Raw genomic sequence first — 22396 nt, forward strand, 5'->3', positions numbered from 1 at the left:
CGTTTTAGACAATTCGGCAGTACAACCAACCGGCCTCACAACTGCAGACCACGTGTAACCACACAAACCTCCACATCTGGCTTCTTCACCTGTGAGACAGCTGATGAAACGGGAGTATTTCTGTCTGTAATAAAGCCCTTTTGCCTATGCCCTCCCAGGTCCACACGTGGCTGCGCCCCTGCCCAGTCATTAAATAAAGGTGAAAAAAAAAATATGTGAAGTTTAGATTTAGATTAATTTATTTCAATTGACTGATTTCCTTATATGAACTGTAATTTAATAAAATAGTTGAAATTATTGCATGTTGCGTTTATATTTTTGTTCAGTACATATTACTGGCACAATTTCAGTTTTATGTTATGTATGAAATATAGAATAATGCAGTACACAAGACTGTTATATTAGCACGAAGGCCGACAGATGGGGATATTGAGTCATTTAATCTTACCGTCCAAAGGGAACATATGCAGCCGGCTATACATGTGTCCCCAGTGGACCGATCAGTTATACATAAATCTTTCTCTACTCAGCTGAAACAACTATCGCCATCTACAGGTGTTCGATTTAGTGTTATACACTATGTGGACACCTGCTCGTTGAACATCTCATTCCAAAATCATGGGCATTAATATGGAGTTGGTCCCCCCTTTGCTGCTATAACAGCCTCCACTCTTATGCAAAGTCTTTCCACTAGTCGTTGGAACATCCAGCCGAAGCTTGGCATTGCGCATGGTGATCTGCTGAAAACACTGCGTGAGGGTTGCAAAATAAATGTACACAAATTATTCAATCATTGCACTCACACGTGTCTGCGTAGCCAGGCGATAAATAGAGCTTGGTTCTATCTGTGATACTTGACTCATTGCAAGTCCCGCCTCTCTCATCTCCTCATTGGTTCTTAGTAGCGTATACCGTTGTGGGTGATTAAAAGATGAACTGAGGGCCATATTCCAGTCAAGTTGGTGGTGGTAATGTACCTTAAAGATGGTTGACAACCGCCATTTTAAGTCCAAAGAAGGAGGAAAGATGACTAGTAACGAACTCCCTTTACCCTTTTATCTGTGGATTAATTGTCGAAGTAGAGGACCTTGTGCATTTCAAGTAAAATAACCCAATGTTGAGATCTAGGACAAATTAGCTAGCAACAGCAAGCTAGCTAAATTGCTATAAATGTTTAATGCTTTTCGACCTCTCCCCAAATTAATATAGTTGGTTCAGAGTTCGTTATGCGCGCCATGGTGCAAGGGGACAAGCGGTGGCTTTCTTCACTAGGCGAACCCGCTTTGCTGGGGAGCCGTTGTTGTAGTGATGGGCATTCCGGCTATTTTCAGTGAGCCGGCTCATTCGGCTCAGCTCACCAAAAAGAGCCAGCTCTTGGCTCCGAAACAGCTCTTTAAAAAAAATATGTTTTCTATTTGTTCAAGTCGAACAGTAATCATACTCTACCTTGACCACAATGTATTTAAAAATGCATTGGTTTGTTATGAAAAATAATGCTATTAAACATTTGCATTTAAAGTATACGTTTTTGATGTATATAAACAAAGTGCATATAAATCTAACCGCTCAAAACGAATACAATCTGAACAGCATAATAGAATATTGCACCATATCAAAGAAAAATAAATAAAAATTTGCAAAACTGCAGCATTGCACAAATTGAAATAAATTTAAAAAATGCTATTACACACGTGAATTTAAAGTATAACTTTTTTAATGTATATAAACAAAGTGCATATAAATGTAACAATTCAAAACGAATACAATTTGAACAACATAATAATAGAATATTACATCATATCAAAGAAAAATAAATAACAATGTGCAAAACTGCAGCATCCCACTTAAAACATTAAACTGGTCCCTCTTTTCTCTCTCTTCTTTATTGCCATGTTATAACCAGCAGCACACAGCAATCCTGACCATATTTTGCTTTTATGAGAGATTTGCATTCAGAAATGCAAGCTGCCTCATTTTCCAGGGGCTGATGTGGTTTCTTTTCTCAGTAATTATTTGTCCCGTTTTTGAGAAGACCCTCTCAGAGGGAACCGGTGGCCACTATGTGTAACAGATGTATAGTGTACTCTCCATGCGTTGTGTTTTATAATAATAAATAACTTCGGCCAGTGGTCCCAGTTGAGCATCATTTATTTCTGCTGTTGTTAAATGGGAAACAGCACGTTAGTTGTGCAGGGCTTAACAGTGTTGATGGCTGTCGATGACAAAATCCCTTGCATCACATTTTCATACTCGGCGAACAAAATACAAAAATACAATACAAAATATAACATGTATTGTATTTTTGTATTTTGTTCGCCGAGTATGAAAATGTGATGCAAGGGATTTTGTCATCGACAGCCATCAACACTGTTAAGCCCTGCACAACTAACGTGCTGTTTCCCATTTAACAACAGCAGAAATAAATGATGCTCAACTGGGACCACTGGCCGAAGTTATTTATTATTATAAAACACAACGCATGGAGAGTACACTATACATCTGTTACACTGGTGCCGTGGCCTTTGTGGAGCGATGGGTAACGATGCTTCGTGGGCGACCGTCGTTGATGTGTGCAGAGGGTCCCTGGTTCGCGCCCGTGTCGGGGCGAGGGGACGGTTTAAAGTTATACTGTTACATATGCAGAGTCTCCCTGTCATGACTTTAGTAAGCCGTGGGTAGACAGAGGTCTTGTTCTTCCACCAGCTCAGAGGATCTGCAGATCTTTGGAGGAGGGGCTCCTCCATAGGGTGTCCATCAACTCTGTCACATGTCCTGTGGTTACATTTGCTTCTCTCTGGCGGCTGTCTGTGATTCGCTGCAGACCCTTACACAGGAGTATCATTTTTGAAGCTGTCACATAGCTGAAAAGAGAGAACAGTAACTTATTAGTTCAGGTTCATGTTTTGTCTACTGATACTACATTCTCATCTACTGCTCATATACATATATAATACTGGATTAAATAATGGTGTAGTAATAACTGCTTACTGTACCTCTCTCCACTGTTCTCCACAGTGACCTGTGTAACAGTATAACTTTACGGCGTCCCTTCGCCCCGACACGGGCGCGAACCAGGGACCCTCTGCACACATCAACAACAGTTAACCACGAAGCAGCGTTACCCATCGCTCCACAAAAGCCACGGCCCTTGCAAAGCAAGGGGCAACACTACTTAAGTCTCAGAGCAAGTGACGTAACTGATTGAAATGCTACTAGCGCGTACCCGCTAACTAGCTAGCCATTTCACATTTGTTACACTCACCCCCCTTTCAACCTCCTCCTTTTCCGCAGCAACCAGTGATCCGGGTCAACAGCATCAATGTAACAGTATAACTTTAAACCGTCCCCTCGCCCCGACACGGGCGCGAACCAGGGACCCTCTGCACACATCAACAACAGTTGCCCACGAAGCACGGTCGTTACCCATCGCTCCACAAAAGCCACGGCCCTTGCAAAGCAAGGGGCAACACTACTTAAGTCTCAGAGCAAGTGACGTAACTGATTGAAATGCTACTAGCGCGTACCCGCTAACTAGCTAGCCATTTCACATCCGTTACACCTGCTCAAAGGATTCCAGGACTCTGCACACCTCCTCCACCACCTCTCAATCCTCTTGGGTCAGAGCATCAACAGGTACATTGACAATGGCCAGAGTAGAGATGATGGCATCATTTGACTCAAGAAACGGCTTCAACATATAAAATGTTGAATTCCACCTTCTAGTGCAGTCTTGTTAAGGCCTCAGCTCAGGCATTCCCATCTGGCGTTGTGTAGACTTTAGTTTTTCAGCACCTACTGTGCTCCTGTGGAAGTATTCCACAGCTGCTTTCATGGCTTTGGTTATGTTATCTGCATTGTCGCTAACACAACAGACCACTTTTCCATCTACTTGCCATTCTCTGGCCATTCTCAACAGTTCCTCTGCCAAGTTCTCTGAGGTGTGTCTGTCACTGAACTCAAAGCAGTCCAGAAGACAGCTAGACATCTAAAAATCTTCAATGAAGTGACATGTAACCAACATATAAGAAGTGGTTACCCTTGATGTCCAGCAGTCAGTGGTAAGGCAAACTGCAGTAGCTTTTTGGACTCTTTCCCGCACTTAAGCCTGTGTGCTCTTGTACAGTTGTTGAATACGTGATTCTGAAAGGGTTTTCCTGCTTGGAATTGTGTACATTGAATTTAGACTATTGCTACAATTTCTAAAACCTCTGTCCTCCACCCACGAAAATGGCTGGAAATCGGTGACTATCATTTTGGCCTTGTTTTGCCTCAGACATAGACTTTGGCATAAACTGGTCCATAGAAGACTGCGTTGCTGTGGGTCGCGGAGTAGGCCTACTTGACTGAATGGATACATCTCCACGTGTGGAGGTGCTGGCTCCACCACTATCACTAGCAGGCCCGCTAGTTTCTCGAAGCTCCACTACAACTAGCTTCACAGTTGGGTGCACAGTTCGTGTAACGGATGTGAAATGGCTAGCTAGTTAGCGGGTACGCGCTAGTAGCATTTCAATCAGTTACGTCACTTGCTCTGAGACTTTAAGTAGGGTTGCCCCTTGCTCTGCAAGGGCCGCGGCTTTTGTGGAGCGATGGGTAACGCTTCTTCGTGGGTGACTGTTGTTGATGTGTGCAGAGGGTCCCTGGTTCGCGCCCGTGTCGGGGCGAGGGGACGACGTAAAGTTTATACTGTTACATTGATGCTGTTGACCCGGATCACTGGTTGCTGCGGAAAAGGAGGAGGTTGAAAGGGGGGTGAGTGTAACGGATGTGAAATGGCTAGCTAGTTAGCGGGTACGCGCTAGTAGCATTTCAATCAGTTACGTCACTTGCTCTGAGACTTTAATTTTGTGGAGCGATGGGTAACGACGCTTTGTGGGTGTCAGTTGTTGATGTGTGCAGATGGTCCCTGGTTCGCGCCCGTGTCGGGGCGAGGGGACGGTTTAAAATTATACTGTTACATTCGCATATGCCGGTGTAGGTTGTGCGTAGAACCGGCTTTATATGAGATTTTGTTTTGGCAAATTCTACACTGTGCTCTAACATTGTCTACATGATTAAAATGCTACTGTGCTTCCGACACAGGGCCTTCCTCTCTCTCCTCAGCTGCTAAGTGTGTGACTGTGAGTGAGTTGGCTCGGCCCTCCCTCACGCATCTTTGGTTCATTGGTTGACATTGCGTGTCTGATTGACAGGAACAACAAGTGAGGCTGTTAGTCTGAGCAGACAGTCAGAACGAATGTGTGCGCTTGAACATTTAGGCCTATATTATTTTTTTGTTCTTTGAATTAGTTAAATCTATTAATTTAAATATTTTGATTATTCATATCTTAATTTTTAAAAATGTTTATAAATAGATTCGGCTCTTTTGATATTCGAGCCGGCTCCCAACGTTCACCTTCGCGACCGACGCATCACTAGTTGATAATAACAGCACTTACAGTTGACCAGAGCAGCTCTAGCAGAGCACACATTTGATTAATTTAATTGTTGGAAATGAGATTGCATGGCTGTGTGCTCGATTTTATACACCTGTCAGCAACGGGTGTGCCTGAAATAGCCGAATCCACTCATTTGAAGGGGTGTCCACATACTTTTGTATATATTGTGCATTTTTTCAACACAACACCAATCATCAAAATGTATCACCGCCCCACCTTACTTTAGAACAGGCTACGTTATAGTTGTATTTCATCGTTTACTGAACGCATAGTGTTGGCTTAATTGAACTTTTATACAATATAATAATATGTAACTGGAGTAGATTGTGTCCGGAAACAGTAGCTAGTAGGAACTGTCTGTGCACAGCAGTGGTTCCACTCGAACAGTAAGAGAAGGAGTACACCACGGTCACATTGACCTGTCGATACCGAACAGAAATATACATGTAAAAAACAGACAACATGTATTCAAAGAAGTTTGGACGGTTCATCTTAGGGTTTTGTACCCGTTGTTTAACAAGTGTGGTGAATGACACTACAACTTCAGCATGTAAACATCACACGCAGTTTCTGGAGCGTCGCTCTCAAATTGGTTTCGCGGTTGTGAGGTATGGTACACTTACATTTTAGTTTGCAGATGTGGTATGAGGGTCTTAGCGATTGCACATGTACTCAGTTTCTGTAACTAACTCCATGCTGACGAAAATGGTTTCGTTCCAGGTAGTCTTTTTTGCAGCCGTGCTGAGCATCACAGAAGGGCGCTCCATGGTTTTTCATCACTAGACTAGAAAGCAAACAGGGAGGGGCCTACGTGAATAGAAACTAGTTTTCGTTGCGAAACGTTTTACTATTGTGTGCACTAATTATTACACCCCGGGGTTGTATTCAGAATTGTACGCATTAGCAAATCTGATTATTCCAAATGTGCTCCAGTGTTGTATGGACTGTTTAGTTGAACTTTTGTGTGTGCCATGCATGTGCCCCCTCATTCTAGTTTTATGGCTCTACATAAACAAAAATAGTAAAAAATTCCAAATGATTGAGTGACAAGTTTGCGCCAAATCTGTATCTCACAATGGACACCCACAGCGTGCGTGTGTGTGTGTGTGTGTGTGTGTGTGTAGGGTTTCTATAGGGGGTGATTCATGCCAGAATTAAGCCTCGTGAAGCTACTAATACCTCTCACCAAGTCCCCAAACGTCTTCCTAGTGCCATAAAATACTGCCATGAATTAACATGGACTGTCAATGGAGACAAGTTTGTTTCTAAGGCGTCAAACTGCCGACGCGTTCACATCATGTACCATTTCATTTGTCATTTAGCAAAAATAGGGCTATCACCTCAATACAAAACTTATTAGGCTAGTTGATATTGCAGCCAGCCACCATTACTGTCTAGATATGACTATTTCTCACCTCAATACAGACACAAGGGCTTCTTTGTTGGAGGTAGTCCTATTCAGAAACAAAAGGTTGCCTAGGTCTCTAGTGGCGCAGTCAAAACAACTCGGAAGTCGGCAATCTCTGACTTCCGACTTCAGTGTGTTCAAGACTTATTCAGGAGAATCCCATTGAATCAGGCTATTAATTTCAGTGCAGTTGCGTTGCTGCGCATATCCTTAAACTAAACGGAAGGGAAAACACCCCAGCCTGTTCTGATCACAGATCATGATGAAGCCTGAACATTTCAGCTGTTTGTCGTTGATTTAGCCCACAATCGCCTACAGATTTGATACACATGAAGACCTTTATTTAATCTGGATTTGACAAACAAAAGCCTGATTAGGATCCTTACTTTCCTCCACGTCATATTCGCTACCAATTAGTCTAAATGTATTCCTATTAATTTGCAAAGGCTTAACCATTGCGATTAATGTTATTTACCATCTTGTGCTTTTTATGAATTAACAGGCATCAGGGTAAAAAAATATATAATTTCAACGCCCCCTCCCCACACATCAATGTTACTTACCTTACAGATCACAAAGTCAGAAAATGTCCGTTCCATTCATATGCAAATACATTTGATTCGTACACTGGCTTGTCTGGCTGGCATGTTTTCATTTTTAACAGGCATCCCCTTATCTACACTGAAATAATATTTGTCCTCTATTATGATTTTTTTTAAACTCATAGCTCATTAGTACACCCTATTGGTTGAATATGTATATATATATATATATATATATTGTATGTCTTATAATACAACAATGTTGAACTAACAAATGCCAGCAAGGGATACGTTACAATTTACAATATTGTCCAGGCGCTGCTGCCCTCCGTTGTGTTTGCGGTGCTCGTGTTTTGAGCCAATCTGCTAATCACATTATGTGCCCAGTATGATAGTTCTCTTGCTCTTTCTTAGCAGATAATGACAACATGACAATAACAGTAGCTGATATAATGAAAAGTTGGACGGTGGTTGGGAAGGAAGGAAATCAGGTGGATCCACGTCTGGGTGTCAGGCAGAACCCCCTAGGTCCAGGAGAACAGGAGCAGAGTAAAGGGAACCAGGGTAGGAGACAGACGTAAACAAGCAAACACACAGGTTGAAAGGATGATCAGGTATGTAAAAATGCAGGTATTGAATGATTTCATTTAAATGTTTGATTAGACGTGTAATGATGTGAATGGCAGACCAAAAAGAAAGGATACCTGTCTAATTGTTTATGTCAGTGGGGTTGATGAGGGAGGTAAGGGATGGTCCCTGGAAAAGATAAGAGAGGTGAGTTGTGAGAGAAACTCCAGGGTGGTGTCATGACCACTGGAGCCATACACTTTAACAGTACCTACCTGGATGTAGTTGAGGACTTGGTGGATTGTATATTCTTTAGGGTTAGGTTTTACTTAGAACTGCGTTCTCTCCCAGGTGCTTGGAAGGGCACAGATGACAGACCGGTGGGATTCCAGTTCAGGTTGTTTAATGACGCTGATTCACAGAGCAGTAGTGGCACAGTGTGCGGCTTGACAATTAAGTTAACTAAGAGTTTGTGTGGTTCTGAAAAGGGGGGAAATTAAATGCAATAGCAAGTGGCAGGTATAGGCTTAATACAACCTCCAATTACACAACCGATTGTAGCCATATTATTTATAGCTTTTCTGCTGCACAGGGCAATACAACCGAACAACATGGCTGAGACTTTACTAATGAATGATCAGAGGAGTGCAATTACACAGCAGTACAGAGCAGCACCATCATCCTTCAACAACTGCATGAACTTGAATGTATAATCCATCCACAAGGCTCATTGCTAACAAAATACCCACAATAAGTATACAGTATACATCCATATAACCACAGGGCATGTAAGACTAGACACTGAAATGCTAACGTTAAACGTCTGAAATGAGATGGCAGAAACAACGAGGTTAGCGAGCTTACAGTTGCTAGCTCGCGGTATACCCGCTAATTAACATAACAAAGGAGTGCGTCCACCACACATGGATGATAAGAAATATGAACTCGCATTTCTGAAGGACGCACACTTTCTCTAGTGACTTCTTTCCTTCTCCTCAGAAGGAAATGCTCTGCTCCACATCACCATTGGGCGGCGCTTCAACTCTCCTATGTTGAACTAATATTTACTCTCGATAGTCTTTCGTACACTGGAAGTGGGTGTTACTTAATGTGACCCAGTGGTTAGCCTTGCGATGGACTATTTGGAGAAACCCTGGGCCAGTGTTGGTACGGCTGACAGCATAGCGATGCTGCCCACCACGAGGCGGCAAACGGAAATGGTTATCATCAGAGATTTTTAATTCACCTTAACGGGCGGTGACCCCAGCTAGGAGCACCAAGCTTTCCCAGGTCTCGCGTTCCTTTTGGCCTTCTTCCAAGCCAAGTCATTCGCCCGGATGTCGAGGCACTTGGTCCCCATGATTTTTTTCTCCGGTGGCTCTCCTTTTTCTCATGCGCCCTGTCCATGTTCAGTCTCACCTTGATTGATAATAGAAATAAATCCAATTTATATTTCATATTATTACAAATACATCTCTTATATCTGTTGGAAGGCCAGAAAATAAATGAACAGCGGACAATCATTTTTTCCTGGCCAAAAACCTCTTATCAAAAACTTCCAGACCGTGCTGAAGGTGGTCTTCGAAGGCGTTCTGATCTGGTTCAACAACTTCCACCACATCAGGTGGAGTATCAGTGACCTCAAAGTACGTTATACAAAAACGGCAATAGAAAAACACTAAGTCAATCACACATTTTTATACTACAGTATATGCAATAATGTTATATTACAATTGCATTGTTTACGTCAGTAAACTGCTGCGGCTCCCCTCCATACAGCAGGCGATAGGGTGAGTACTCTGGAGGCCTGGACACTGCTGTGTTGTGTGCAAAGATAATTACCTTCAGATTGTCCTTCCACCATTCCTGGTACCCGTCAAGGGACTTGCCCATGGCAGTCCCGTTGGTCCGTCCATCCAAACGTGGAGTCACCATACAGCTACACATTAACATTATATATAACTCGCTCTACTATCAGTGTCAATTTCGAAAAACTCTAAATTACTGGATGCCTATGGGAAACAATGCAAACAACCATTACATTATTAACCAGTAAGCTGACATTGACTAAAACTAACTAGGCTAGAGCTAACTAGCGCTTAGCCAAGCTGAATTTGGTTTGCATCAAGCTAGCGAACTGTTAAACGCTACTTTCGTACAAATATTAAAACTATAAAAAAAATTCGTGACATCCTATATTTACATATATTAGCTAAAGTAAACTGAGCCTTTGTTCATAGAAAATAAAACCAATTTGATCTAAAACTTTGGGGGGGAAATGTACAGAAAGTTTGGACGCCATGTTAATCCCTTCTCGTTCATGTAAACCATTAACAACCTAGCCTAACTCCACTAACTTAATTACAATGGGGAAAATACCAACCAGTTTTTCACTCAGTTAAAACTGCCTTCAATTGCCTTCAAACTCATGGACTATGTAATTAACCATGTTGCACTTTTGCACATTACATACCTGAATTAATAGGGTAAAATGATGAGACGGAGAAACGTTCGTTTTCAGAACTAGTCCTTCTCCAAGAATGAAGAAGAAATGTCTAAGTTCTCACTAACGCACTTCATTGACGTCACAGGTCCCTTAGCGGCAGTAATTATATACATACATTAAATGCAAATACCTGGGAAGTAAAATCATTTTCAAATAAACCAAATTTGCCTTAACACCTTTTGTCAATAGGGGGTACTGTTAGCACTTTTCTTTTCTTGACGTTGCCAAATTAAGCTGCCTAGTACTCAATTCTTGCTCGTACAAAATGCATATTATTATAATTATTGGATAGAAAACACTCTCTAGTTTCTAAAACCGTTGGAATTATGTCTCTGAGTGAAACAGAACTCATTCTACAGCACTTTTCCTGCCAGGGAGTGAGATTTCAGAAATCTTTGCCCCTGCTCCCAGGTCAGTTTATAAGTCCCTGTGAATGCTGTGGGGCTACAAACACTGCCTACGCCTTCCTCTAGATGTCAGTAAGTGGTGACAATTTGAATGGGGTCGATTGCGCAATCTGGGACTTTATAAAAGACCAAGATACGGAAGTACCTTTCTTTTCAGCCGTGCGCTCGACGCAGAGTGGTCGTCGGACTGGCCTCCTTCCAAGCTTTGGTTTAGCCACTTCTATATCCCCGGTCATATTTTTATTCGTTATAGGTGTTAAAGACATCATAAGGTAGTTAATTTAAACCGTTTTATAGCAATTTATATCCGTTTAGTGCGATTTTCTGGCATTTCTTTGTGACGCACTTCCAATAGTTGGACACTTTTCCAGTACATGCCGAACGTTAGTGGCCATTTCGACAGGACAAGAGGACATCTTTCGGCCAAAAGACGATTAGACCGGAGAAAGGATACATTGCCCAAGATTCTGATGGAAGTTCAGCTAATAGTAAGAACTATTTATGATGATAAATCGTTGTTCTGTTGAAAAATGTTAAACGCATATGCCGCCATTTTCTTTGGGGTAGCTTTGCTTTGGCGCACCCTGTATTGCACAGTAAGGATAATTTAAAAAAATGTAATTCAGCGATTGCATTAAGAACTAATTTGTCTTTCAATTGCTGTCCACCCTATATTTTTTAGTCAAGTTTATGATTATTTATTCATTAGACTAGATCACTGTCCAAGATGGCGCCCGACATTTTCTGGCCAGTTTGGCTACTATTCTCATTGTATAACCACGTTTTTTGTGGCTAAATATGCACATTTTCGAACAAACTCTCTATGTATGTTGTAATATGATGTTACAGGAGTGTCATCGGAAGAATTCTGAGAAGGTTCGTGAAAAAATGTATATATTTTGGTGGTGATAATGCTATCGCTCGTTTTGCCTTGAATCAATGCTGGGGTAATGTTTGCACATGTGGTATGCTAATATAACGATGTATTGTGTTTTCGCTGTAAGACACTTAGAAAATCTGAAATATTGTCTGGATTCACAGGATCTGTGTCTTTCAATTACTGTACGCTGTGTATTTTTAAGAAATGTTTTATGATTAGTAATTAGGTAATACACGTTGCTCTCTGTATTTATTCTAGTCGAGTTGTGATGGTGGGTGCAATTGTAAACTATGATTTCTACCTGAAATATGCACATTTTTCTAACAAAACCTATGCTATACAATAAATATGTTATCAGACTGTCATCTGATGAGGTTTTTTCTTGGTTAGTGGCTATCAATATCTTTATTTGGTCGAATTGGTGATAGCTACTGGTGGAGAGAAAAAATGGTGGACAAAGAAAAATGGTGTCTTTTGCTAACGTGGTTAGCTAATAGATTTACATATTGTGTCTTCCCTGTAAAATATTTTAAAAATCAGAAATGATTGCTGGATTCACAAGAAGTGTATCTTTCATCTGGTGTCTTGGACTTGTGATTGAATGATATTTAGATGCTAGTATTTACTTGTGACGCTATGCTAGCTATGCTAGTCAGCTTTTTTACTGGTGGGGGTGGTGGGGGGTGCTCCCGGATCCGGGTTTCTGAGGCGGTAGAAGTTATTAACACAGTAGACCTAAATATTTCCTAACGATATCACTATTTAAATGTAGCCTACTTACTCCTCAGTTGAATTAAGGACTCATCGTCTCTAAGGAAACACACTCAAATCTCTTCTGCCACTAGTCTGTGTTGCCACCTAGCTCTCAGATACCGTGCCATGTTCTCACTCTATGAACGGTCACTGCTATCCGGATTCCTTGGGACGTCCTTACCCTGAACCCTAAACTAACACTAAATGTAACTATTTTATACATTTATACTTTATCGAGGTAGGGACATCCCAAGGATCCCGAATAGCAGCTATGAACTCCTCTATTCGACTGAAAGCCAGGGACACAACTCTTATTGGTTGTCTGATGTAGGCTACTGGGAACTGTTAACAACAGTCTGATTGGCTAACAACATTTAGATCTGTATACAGCGAGATAAGATAACATACCATGCCATGAGGTGTTGAAGGAAAGACAAATTACCTATAGATTGGACATAATCATTTCTAGGCCATTAGCAATAATAGGAAATACACAAGCCGTAGGCTACACTATAGTTCAAGGTGGCTACGTCGGAATGTCTGCTTGTACAGAAAAAGTGTAAGTTTCTAACATTTATGGTTGAGATTTAATTAATATAAATATAAACTATGCACATTATGACTTTCATTAACACGCAACTCAGGCGTCACGCAGACTTTAGTAAGGCGTTGGTGTCATGTCAGTCAGACGTTCAATGCTAGGCCACACGGTAGCCTAGGCTTATATATGTCTCTTATCAACCCCCATAGGTTTCCATAAAAAGAGCTTCTCATCTGTGGTAGGCTAAGTGAATAACGTGATACGCCTCCGCCTGTAATTTTTGATTTGTAAGGGTTTTTGTCAAGTTTACCATTGAAGCTGCTTCACTCAACTCTGCCTCACGCTCCACCACTACAGAGTTTAGTTAGCTTCTTAGCTAGCTGTTAAAAGGTTGTGTTATTAGCCTTAGCCTATTTGGCCAGCTCAAACCAACTGATCTGCCACGATGGGTATCAGAAATTGGCGTTTGCCAAAGTACCCAAACAAAGCCAAAAGGAGAAAGGAGAGCGATGAGCAGCAGCGTCAACCAGCGAGGACGGCGGCGATGATGCTGTCGAGCTCCAGCTAGCTGCGCATGCAGAGCTTAAACAACCTTCCACAAGCGCCACCAGGATAACGGCTCCACAGCCCCGCCACCGCCGACTGTTCCTGACGATCTTGGAACAGAGTAGCCAGCCCAGGTTAACTTAGAATCCCACCCTTGCTCCAGGGTTTATATCCAAAAACATTCATTTAATAGCAACTGGTTCATAGGAAGAGAGTGTCTGGTATACTCGGTTACTGGACATGCAGCATTTTGTTTCCTATGTCGAAAGTTCTATGTTGGGTCCAATGCTAACGCAGACAAAGCCTTCACCCAAGCTGGGTATTCTGACCGGTAGCATGCTATTGATAGTACCAAATGATCAGACACTGCTCGCCCAAATATTTATATATTCTTAATTCCGTTCCTTTACCTTAGATGTGTATATTGTTGTGAAATTGTTAGATATTACTTGTTAGATATTCATGCACTGTCGGAGCTAGAAACACAAGAATTTCGCTACACCCGCAATAACATCGGCTAAACATGTGACAACATAAGATTTGATTTGATTTGCTAGGCACGCCTCAATCAAAGAGCATTTGAAATGTCACTGTGAATAGAAACAAGTTTGAAGTGCTATGGGAACATTAGCGTCCACACTTGTTAATGACAGGCAGCTGGCAAGAAATCACCCAATTTTGGCGATTGTGGACATCATTGACTTAATTTAAACCAGTAACCACTGAGGGGGACATTGGACATGATCGAGTCGGGGGGGGGGTGGCAGTGGACTTTTTCTGTCTATGATGGAATATACTCTACGAAAAGACAAGGAACTTAGCAAGGTGTTTAGCACCATAACCCACAACGCTACATACATGTCACACAATATTCAACATTTAAATCATAGGGCTCATGAGTGGAGTGTCCACAGCTGGTTCCACTTTGACAAATGTGTTCAGTCAGCACAGAAGAAGCATGCTACTCACTAGGAAAGCTCAGCTAATCCAACTGGCATTAGCGGGGGAAGATTTCGGGGAGAATGGAATGATCGATTACTCAAGGAGTTCCACAGAGCGTCACAGAGGCTGCAACTTCTGAAAAGGTAACAAACGATCTGGCTGGTTGGTTTCAATCAAAATCTTGGTTGTATAGCCAGTGGCGTCATTTCAGAAAATACGGTTTCGGCTGTCTTTCTGTAGTGTATAGGGCGCTGTACATGGTGCTGATAGAGCGCGGCGGAGATTTCTCGCCTACCTGTCACTTCTTTCAGCATTTAATTTGCATTATTTTGGTAAGACATTCACATGGGCTGTTTGTAATGGATGAATTACTCTATCTTGTAGCCTATATTCATGACCAAAATAGCCTTGTTTAAGTGTGTAGGGCACTGTCTATTGTGCTGCTACATTGCAGAGGAGATGGGCTACAGATTTCGCACCAACCTGTCACTTCAAAAGCACTCAAAGGTCTCTGTCTCAGCATTTTAACTTAATGTTTAATTTGAGCCCCCCCCCCCCCCCAAAAATAGTTCGCCCCCACTGCTACCTTAGTCAGTTTATCCTGCCGTTGCGCCCGGTGTGTGCACTAATGAATATATGACTCAGCCAATGTGAGCTCTACGCTGTGTGGCTTCAACAGAGACGACCTGGGACGTCCCCGGTGTCTAATACATGTCAGTATTTGAGTAGCTGATGACAACTGTTTTGCATCTGCAGGTTTCGCGCCGCCTCCAAGACCACTGTGGACCCAAATGAGGTGAAGAGGTTCCAGCTTCTCGCCAACAAGTGGTGGAACGAGCAGGGAGACTTCGCAGCCCTCCACTCAATGAACGACCTCAGGGTGCCTTTCATACGGTGCGCGTGTGTATGCCTAGTGGTTTATTCACCCCCATTATTCACGCCATTGCATATTAAAGATGCCACAATCATCCAGTGTCTTGGGGCTACTTTAGACGTAGAATCTATGTCGGAGCCAGTTACAAATCTTCACGGATCCACCTGTACCCGAATACTCGGGTCTGGATTCATAATTTGAAATAATGTCATGGGTCGGCTCTGATATTGTCACGGGTCTATGGTATGTGTAATTTGAACTGACTTGTCCGGAAGAGCCCATACAGATCCAAACACAACTGCTGTAGTAGAGAGCGAGAGAGAGAGAGCGCAATTTGTTAAATTATGCTAATGCTCTAGCTTTTCACGAGAGTGGCGCGTGTAGCTTGTTGTTGGCCAATTCTAAATCATTCAAAGCTGCAATTAGCTACAGTCATAGAGCCTCGCTCTGTGTGTGGCAAAAGTTAGGAGATATCTAATCAATGGAAGATGTTATTTGTAACTGTAGGATTAGAAAGCCCATGCACTGCAGCCACAGTTAGCCTCGTAACTTTTTATTTTATTTAAGATCTCGTACAACGCTGTGTACTGCTCCCTTCACAGAACAGCGCAAACTGGCTCTAACCAGAATAGAAAGAGGAGTGGGAGGCCCCGGTGCACAACTGAGCCAGAGGACAAGTACATTAATGTCTAATTTGAGAAACAGACGCCTCACAAGGCCTCAGCTGGCAGCTTCATTAAATAGTACCCGCAAAACACGAGTCTCAACGTCAACAGCGAAGAGGCGACTCCGGGATGCTGGCCTTCTGTGACCACTGGTCACTCTGACAGAGCTCCAGAGTTCCTCTATGGAGATGGGAGAACCTTCCAGAAGGACAACCTTCCAGAAGGACAACCATCTCTGCAGCACTCCACCAATCAGGCCTTTTATGGTAGAGTGGCCAGACGTAAGCCACTCCTCAGTAAAACCAAGATTTGAGCTCTTTGGTCTGAATGCCAAGGGTCAGGTCTGGAGGAAACCTGGCACTGTCCCTACGGTGAAGCGTGGTGGTGGCAGCATCATGCTGTGGGGAAGTTTTTCAGCGACAGGGACTAGGAGACTAGTCAGGATCCAGGGAAATATGAACAGAGCAAAGTACAGAGAGATCCTTGATGAAAACCTGCTCCAGAAGGCTCAGGACCTCAGACTGGGGCGAAGGTTCACCTTCCAACAGGACAACGACCCTAAGCACACAGCCAAGACGACGCAGGAGTGGCTTCGGGACAAGTCTCTGAATGTCTTTGAGTGGCCCACAAGAGCTTGGACTTGAACCCAATCTAACATCTCTGGAGAGACCTGAAAATAACTGTGCAGCGACGCTCCCCATCTAACCTGACAGAGCTTGAGAGGATCTGCAGAGAAGAATGGGAGAAACTCCCCAAATACAGGTGTGCCAAGCTTGTAGCGTCATACCCAAGAAGTCTTGAGGCTGAAATCGCTGCCAAAGGTGCTTCAACAAACTGAGTAAATGGTCTGAATACTTATGTAAATGTGATGTGTTTTTAATTTCTGAAAACCTGTTTTTGCTTTGCCATTATGGGGTATTTTGTGTAGATTGATGAGTAACAATTTAACCAAGTTCAGAATAAAGCTGTAACGTAACAAAATGTGCAAAAGTCAAGGGGTCTGAATACTTTCTGAATGCACTGTGTGGCTCTGGGGATGGGGTGGAAAGAGTGGTTGTGTGTTTTCATAGTGTGACCTCTGACCTCTATTTCAGGGATAATCTGTTGAACGCACATGGCGGGCGGCAGCCGGGAAAACCCCTGGCTGGGCTCAGAATACTGGACGTAGGCTGTGGCGGGGGGCTGCTCACTGAGGTAAAATGTGTGTCTTTTTTTGTGTGTGTATGAATGAGATAGATATGCAGTCTGATGCTGCTGTGGACAGACTCCTATCCCTATACGCCTGCTTGGAAATTCCAATTGTTTGAATTGCAGGCTATCAAATCAGATGTAGCTTCACTTTGAATGTAGCCTGTGCAGTACAATTCTGCTTGTGATGCAAGCCTTTTCCTTGCTCTACTTGCTCTACCAGTTGCTAATAATATGTTTAAATGTCAACTACATTCATATTTCCTTTCAATTTGACTGGTCAGGGTTTGGTGGAAAGGACAGTTGGTTGTTTGTGCTTGTTAGTTTTTTGATAACTTTGTTTCCTTGCTCTTATTTGAAGTGAACACATACCAGCAGTTTGGTTTGATTTGAGGAGACAACTTCAGGTCTGATATAACTCTCTATCACACACACATACAGACAGAGACACACACACAGTCTGTTAGACTTTAGACTGTACGAGTCTGTCTCAGAGAATCGTGTCGTTAGGGAAATTCCCTTCAGAAGAGATCAGCTGTGGAAGGATGAAGATTGGCTGCGGGTGAGCAGGCAGCGCTTCGCTGTAAACACACGTGCCAACGCCATACACACATTTAGCCAGAAGGGGGCGCTGCGTCTCAGGGACTTTCATCAACTCTCCTCAAATTCTCTATATCGAAATTGCTCCCAATTCCCACCGGCCACCTCTCCTCTACCTTCCTTCCAGCACTTCACTCACCAAACAGACTGTTAGTGTTCTTTCAAGGGTCAGGCATTCATAATTCTATTGTAGAATCCATATGTATAAACTCACTTTCGCTCTCTCTCTGCCGTGGCGTCATTCTATCACGTCGCTCTATAGACGGACAGTGTTCTTTTAAGGGCCAAGTATTCATCATTTTATTCTGGAACCATTAGAATCCAATTAGTGCCTTCAGAAAGTATTCACACCCCTTGACTTTTTCAAAAATGCTGTGTATAAAGAGGGATTCAATTGAGACTGTGTCACTGATATACACACAATACCCCATCATGAATTTAGTTTTCATTTTTTACAAATGTATTAAATTCAAAGATGTAATGTCTTTTATGGCAACTAAATAAGTACAGGAGTAAAAATGTGCATAACAAGTCACATGATAATTCTCAGACTCTGTGTGCAATAATAGTGTTTAACATGATTTTTGAATGACTACCCCATCCTCTGTACCCCACACACACAATTATCTGTAAGGTCCCTCAGTCGAGACGTGAATTTCAAGCACAGATTCAACCACAGAGACCAGGGAGGATAACCAATGACTCGCAAAGAAGGGCAACCATTGGTAGATAGGGTGTAAATAAATTAAAAAAGCAGACACTGAATATCCCTTTGAGCATGGTGAAGTGATTAATTACACTTTGGATGGTGTATCAATACACCCAGTCACTACAAAGATACAGGTGTCCTTCCTGACTCAGTTGCCGGAGAGGAATAAAACTGCTCAGGGATTTCACCATGAGGCCAATGATTTAAATGGCTGTGATAGGTGAAAACTGAGGATGGATCAACAACATTGTAGTTACTCCTCACTACTAACCTCAATGACGGAGTGAAAAGAAGGAAGCCTGTACAGAATAAAAATATTGCATCCTGTTTGCAATAAGGCACTAAAATACTGCAAAAAAAGAGGGTGAGGAAGAAGAGTAGCAGAAGTGGCAAAGAAATGTACTTTTTGTCCAGAATACATTTTACATTTACATTTTAGTCATTTAGCAGACGCTCTTATCCAGAGCGACTTACAGTAGAGTGCATACATTTTATTACATTATTATTATTTTTTTTACATTTTTACATACTGAGACAAGGATATCCCTATACAAATACAAAGTGTTATGTTTGGGGCAAACACATCACTGAGTACCAGTCTTTATATGTTCAAGCATGGTGGTGGCTGCATCATGTTATGGGTCAAAGACTAGGAAGTTATTTAGGATGAAAAGAAATGGAATAGAGCTAAGCACAGGCAAAATCGTAGAGGAAAATCCTGGTTCAGTCTGCTTTCCACCAGACACTGGGAGACACATGTACCTTTCAGCAGGACAATAACCTAAAACACAAGGCAAAATATACACTGGAGTTGCTTACCAAGATGACATTGAATTTTCCTGAGTGGCATAGTTACAGTTTTGACTTAAATCAGCTTGAAAATCAAAGGCAAGACATGAAAATCGCTGTCTAGCAATAATCAACAACCAACTTGACAGAGCTTGAATCATTTTAAAAGAATGGGCAAATATTTTCCCAATCCCAGTATGCACAAAAACACTCACAGCTGTAATTGCTGCCAAAGTTATTTTCTAACATGTATTGACTCAGGGGGTTTAATACTTATTTAATCAAGATATATTAGTGTGTTACTTTTCATAAACATCTTTCAAAATTGTATCATTTGTATTCCACTTTGACATAACAGGGTATTGTGTGTAGGGATCATTGACACAATTTGACAATTAAATACATTTTAATCCCACTTTGTAACATAACAAAATGTGTAAAAAGTCAAGGTGTGTGAACTTTCTGAAGACACTGTATGTATAAACTCACTTCCTCTACCCTCCCTCCCTCTCTCCCAACCTCCCAGCCCTTGGGTAGACTGGGGGCAGATGTGCTAGGCATTGACCCGGTGGCAGACAGTATTGGGACAGCGGAGGTACATGCGTGGCATGATCCAGACCTGCGTGGCAATGTGCGTTACCGTGCCAACACTCTGGAGGAGCTCTCTGAAAAGGGGGGGCAGGGAGCGGGGCAGTTTGATGCGGTGGTGGCCTCTGAGGTGGTGGAACATCTGGCTGACCTGGAAACCTTCACACTCTGCTGCAACCAGGTGCTCAAGGTGGGTCATGTGACTCGTTCCACATTTGATGTGTGATGTGGCCGTGTGACTACTCTCTGAGAGAACAGTCACTTCATTGAGGTATCCGTGGTGTGTGTGTGAGTGATTTGTACTATCGACTGTATCTTTTAGGTTGACCTCTGTATCGGTCCGAGGGCCAGATGCCTCCAATCTCATGGGTCAGTGTGTTGCAGGACAAATGAGTTGAGCGAGCCCAAATCTTCCTATTCTCCTCTAATACCATTGCATCCAGATTCTCACTCTGTCCGGCCCAAATCTTTCACCCGCTCTTTTAATACCGACCATCAAAAATATAATTTGCTCTGTACAATGTCATGTTTAAAATAGCTTCGTTGGTCGAGATGTAAACCAGCTCTTATCTCCTTGTAACAGTTGTGTGTACAGTCTCTGATGTGTTAGATGAAGCATTCAAAGCCTGTCCCCTTTACCTGATCTTTCAGTCGTTTTTTTTCTATTGAATTCTTATCTGTCAAACTTGTGTCGCTGCCACTCAATTGACAACAATAGCGCCACTCGAAGCGACTCACATCTGTTGGGTCACATTCATTAGTGTACACAACAACAACAACAACAACAAAAACATTTTTGCAACGGGAAAAGGAAAACGAGCATTTCTTATTGGACCGGGTACTGGTCCAGGTAGTCTCTTCTGGTTTGGTGCCTAATGAACACAACCATGGGTTGTAACGGTCTCCCTCCTGTGTGCAGCCAGGAGGCTCCCTCTTCATCACCACCATCAACAAGACCCAGCTGTCGTACGCCCTGGCCATCGTGGCAGCAGAGGAGGTGCTACGCATCGTGCCCAGCGGAACCCATGACTGGGATAAGTTTGTCAGCCCCGTGGAGCTGGAGCGCCTGCTGGAGTCCAGTGAGTCTGCCTGCTCTTCCTTCACATGCTGCTACTCCTCTTCCTCACTCTCCTCTTAGCTCTTTCTACTGTTCCTTTGGTCTTTTACTATTGTGCTGGTGCCTCTTTTTTTGAAGGCATACTGGTGTCTTTTGTTTGGCTCATTCTTTCGTTCTCACTTTCCAATAGGAGCTTGTGTGTGACCCTCTGTCTCTCGCTCTCTTTCTCTAATCCATTCTCTCGCTTTCTGTCTTTTCAATTGTCCCGTTCTCTTATTTCTCATCCTCTCTTTCTCACCCATTCTTTCCCGATCCCTCTCTTTTTCCGTCTGACCTATTCCTCTCTATCTCCACTCCGTCCCAGATGGTTTCCATGTGGAGTCTATCCGAGGGATGCTGTATAACCCTTTGTCGCGGGCCTGGAGCTGGACAGAGAGCACCAGCATCAACTACGCCCTGCACGCGGTCAAACTCGAGGAGGAACCGAACTCCGACGAGGACGACCCCGAAGACCCCACCGTGGTAGTTGCCCAAGCTAAGGCCAGACGCTGGTACAACTGACCGTGGAAGAGCGAGTGGTCATACGTGGTCAGCTGCAGCACAGATCTTCTGATCTCTGAAAGGAAAGGCAACGGACCTAAAAAAACAAAGCTATTGAAGGTTATAGTTCAGTGCTTGATACAAGTGCATGGTGTTTTCTTTCAGCCAGGCCATAGTTGTTCTGTGAGTTCAAGCATAATGAGGCACACCCGGTTTAAACAGGAAGTACATGTCTACAATGTGTCCAGTGCACTCTAGTCTACCTCCAGTGACACGAGCGCTCGCCCACGAAGCCGCCGGAGTGCGCAACACTTCTTGCCCAGTAAGGATTTTGGATGTATAAGCCTTCTTATTGAATATCTATATTTCCATATTTCAAGACAAAGTGAATCTGCAGGAAGCTATAATAAACGGATTATTGAATACGATTTCAGAACTACTATGTATCAGTTGGGAAGCGTTTATGAGGTGCGATGTTTATTTCAAACCGAGCCTTTTGGGAAAAGCAGAGCGCACGGATGCAGGCGGCACTGGGTTGGCACCAATTATTTATATATACGCTGACTGATAGGCCCTTATCATTGTAAAAAAATATTTAGGAATCCATAGAAATGCATTTATTAATGTCTACATTCGTTTTTGCCACATGTATTCTATTACAGACACCTTAATGCATACATTTAAATTGTATTATGTGGGCTGAACATTAAAAAATATATAAAAAAATATATATATGTCTTCCAAGTATCATTTTTTGAGATGACTAATGTTACTGTCCCCACTACAACAACAAAATACTTAAATACATGTCATTTTGTTCTTAACATTTAATTTAAATACTGTAGAATTCCATTCA

The 22396-nt window shown here is 42.6% G+C and overlaps 1 protein-coding gene and 1 long non-coding RNA gene across 4 annotated transcripts; one reads left to right on the forward strand and one right to left on the reverse strand.

The window, feature by feature from the left end:
• Positions 1–1696: 1696 nt before the first annotated feature.
• LOC129837314 (uncharacterized) lies at positions 1697–6264 on the reverse strand. Its single transcript, XR_008756704.1, has 3 exons — positions 6062–6264; positions 2636–2861; positions 1697–2058 (listed from the first exon to the last, which is right to left on the reverse strand). It is a non-coding gene; the product is annotated as an uncharacterized LOC129837314 (long non-coding RNA).
• On the forward strand, positions 5758–22270 carry LOC129837312 (ubiquinone biosynthesis O-methyltransferase, mitochondrial-like). 3 transcript variants are annotated; one of them, XM_055903375.1, is made up of 7 exons: positions 5956–6046; positions 7803–8002; positions 15287–15424; positions 17164–17263; positions 19882–20133; positions 20863–21022; positions 21365–22270. In XM_055903375.1, the coding sequence occupies exons 2-7, from the start codon at positions 7995–7997 to the stop codon at positions 21559–21561; spliced, it is 855 nt and encodes a 284-aa protein (XP_055759350.1). In that variant the 5' UTR covers positions 5956–6046; positions 7803–7994; the 3' UTR covers positions 21562–22270. The 3 variants fall into 3 exon arrangements, with proteins under 3 accessions (XP_055759351.1, XP_055759349.1, XP_055759350.1); XM_055903374.1 differs by lacking the exon at positions 7803–8002 and having other exon boundaries at positions 5774–6046; XM_055903376.1 differs by lacking the exons at positions 7803–8002; positions 15287–15424 and having other exon boundaries at positions 5758–6046.
• Positions 22271–22396: the final 126 nt, after the last annotated feature.

The sequence above is a fragment of the Salvelinus fontinalis genome, chromosome 38 (genome assembly GCF_029448725.1).
Source record: "Salvelinus fontinalis isolate EN_2023a chromosome 38, ASM2944872v1, whole genome shotgun sequence".
In the NCBI taxonomy this organism is placed as follows: domain Eukaryota; kingdom Metazoa; phylum Chordata; class Actinopteri; order Salmoniformes; family Salmonidae; genus Salvelinus; species Salvelinus fontinalis.

Excerpts from the sequence above, each read along its gene's own strand:
- LOC129837312 (XM_055903374.1), top strand. The coding sequence starts at position 5,901 with ATGTATTCAAAGAAGTTTGGACGGTTCATCTTAGGGTTTTGTACCCGT. Across the intron at positions 17,264-19,881 it reads GCGGGGGGCTGCTCACTGAG|CCCTTGGGTAGACTGGGGGC; the intron begins GTAAAATGTGTG and ends CCAACCTCCCAG. Across the intron at positions 20,134-20,862 it reads GCTGCAACCAGGTGCTCAAG|CCAGGAGGCTCCCTCTTCAT; the intron begins GTGGGTCATGTG and ends TCCTGTGTGCAG.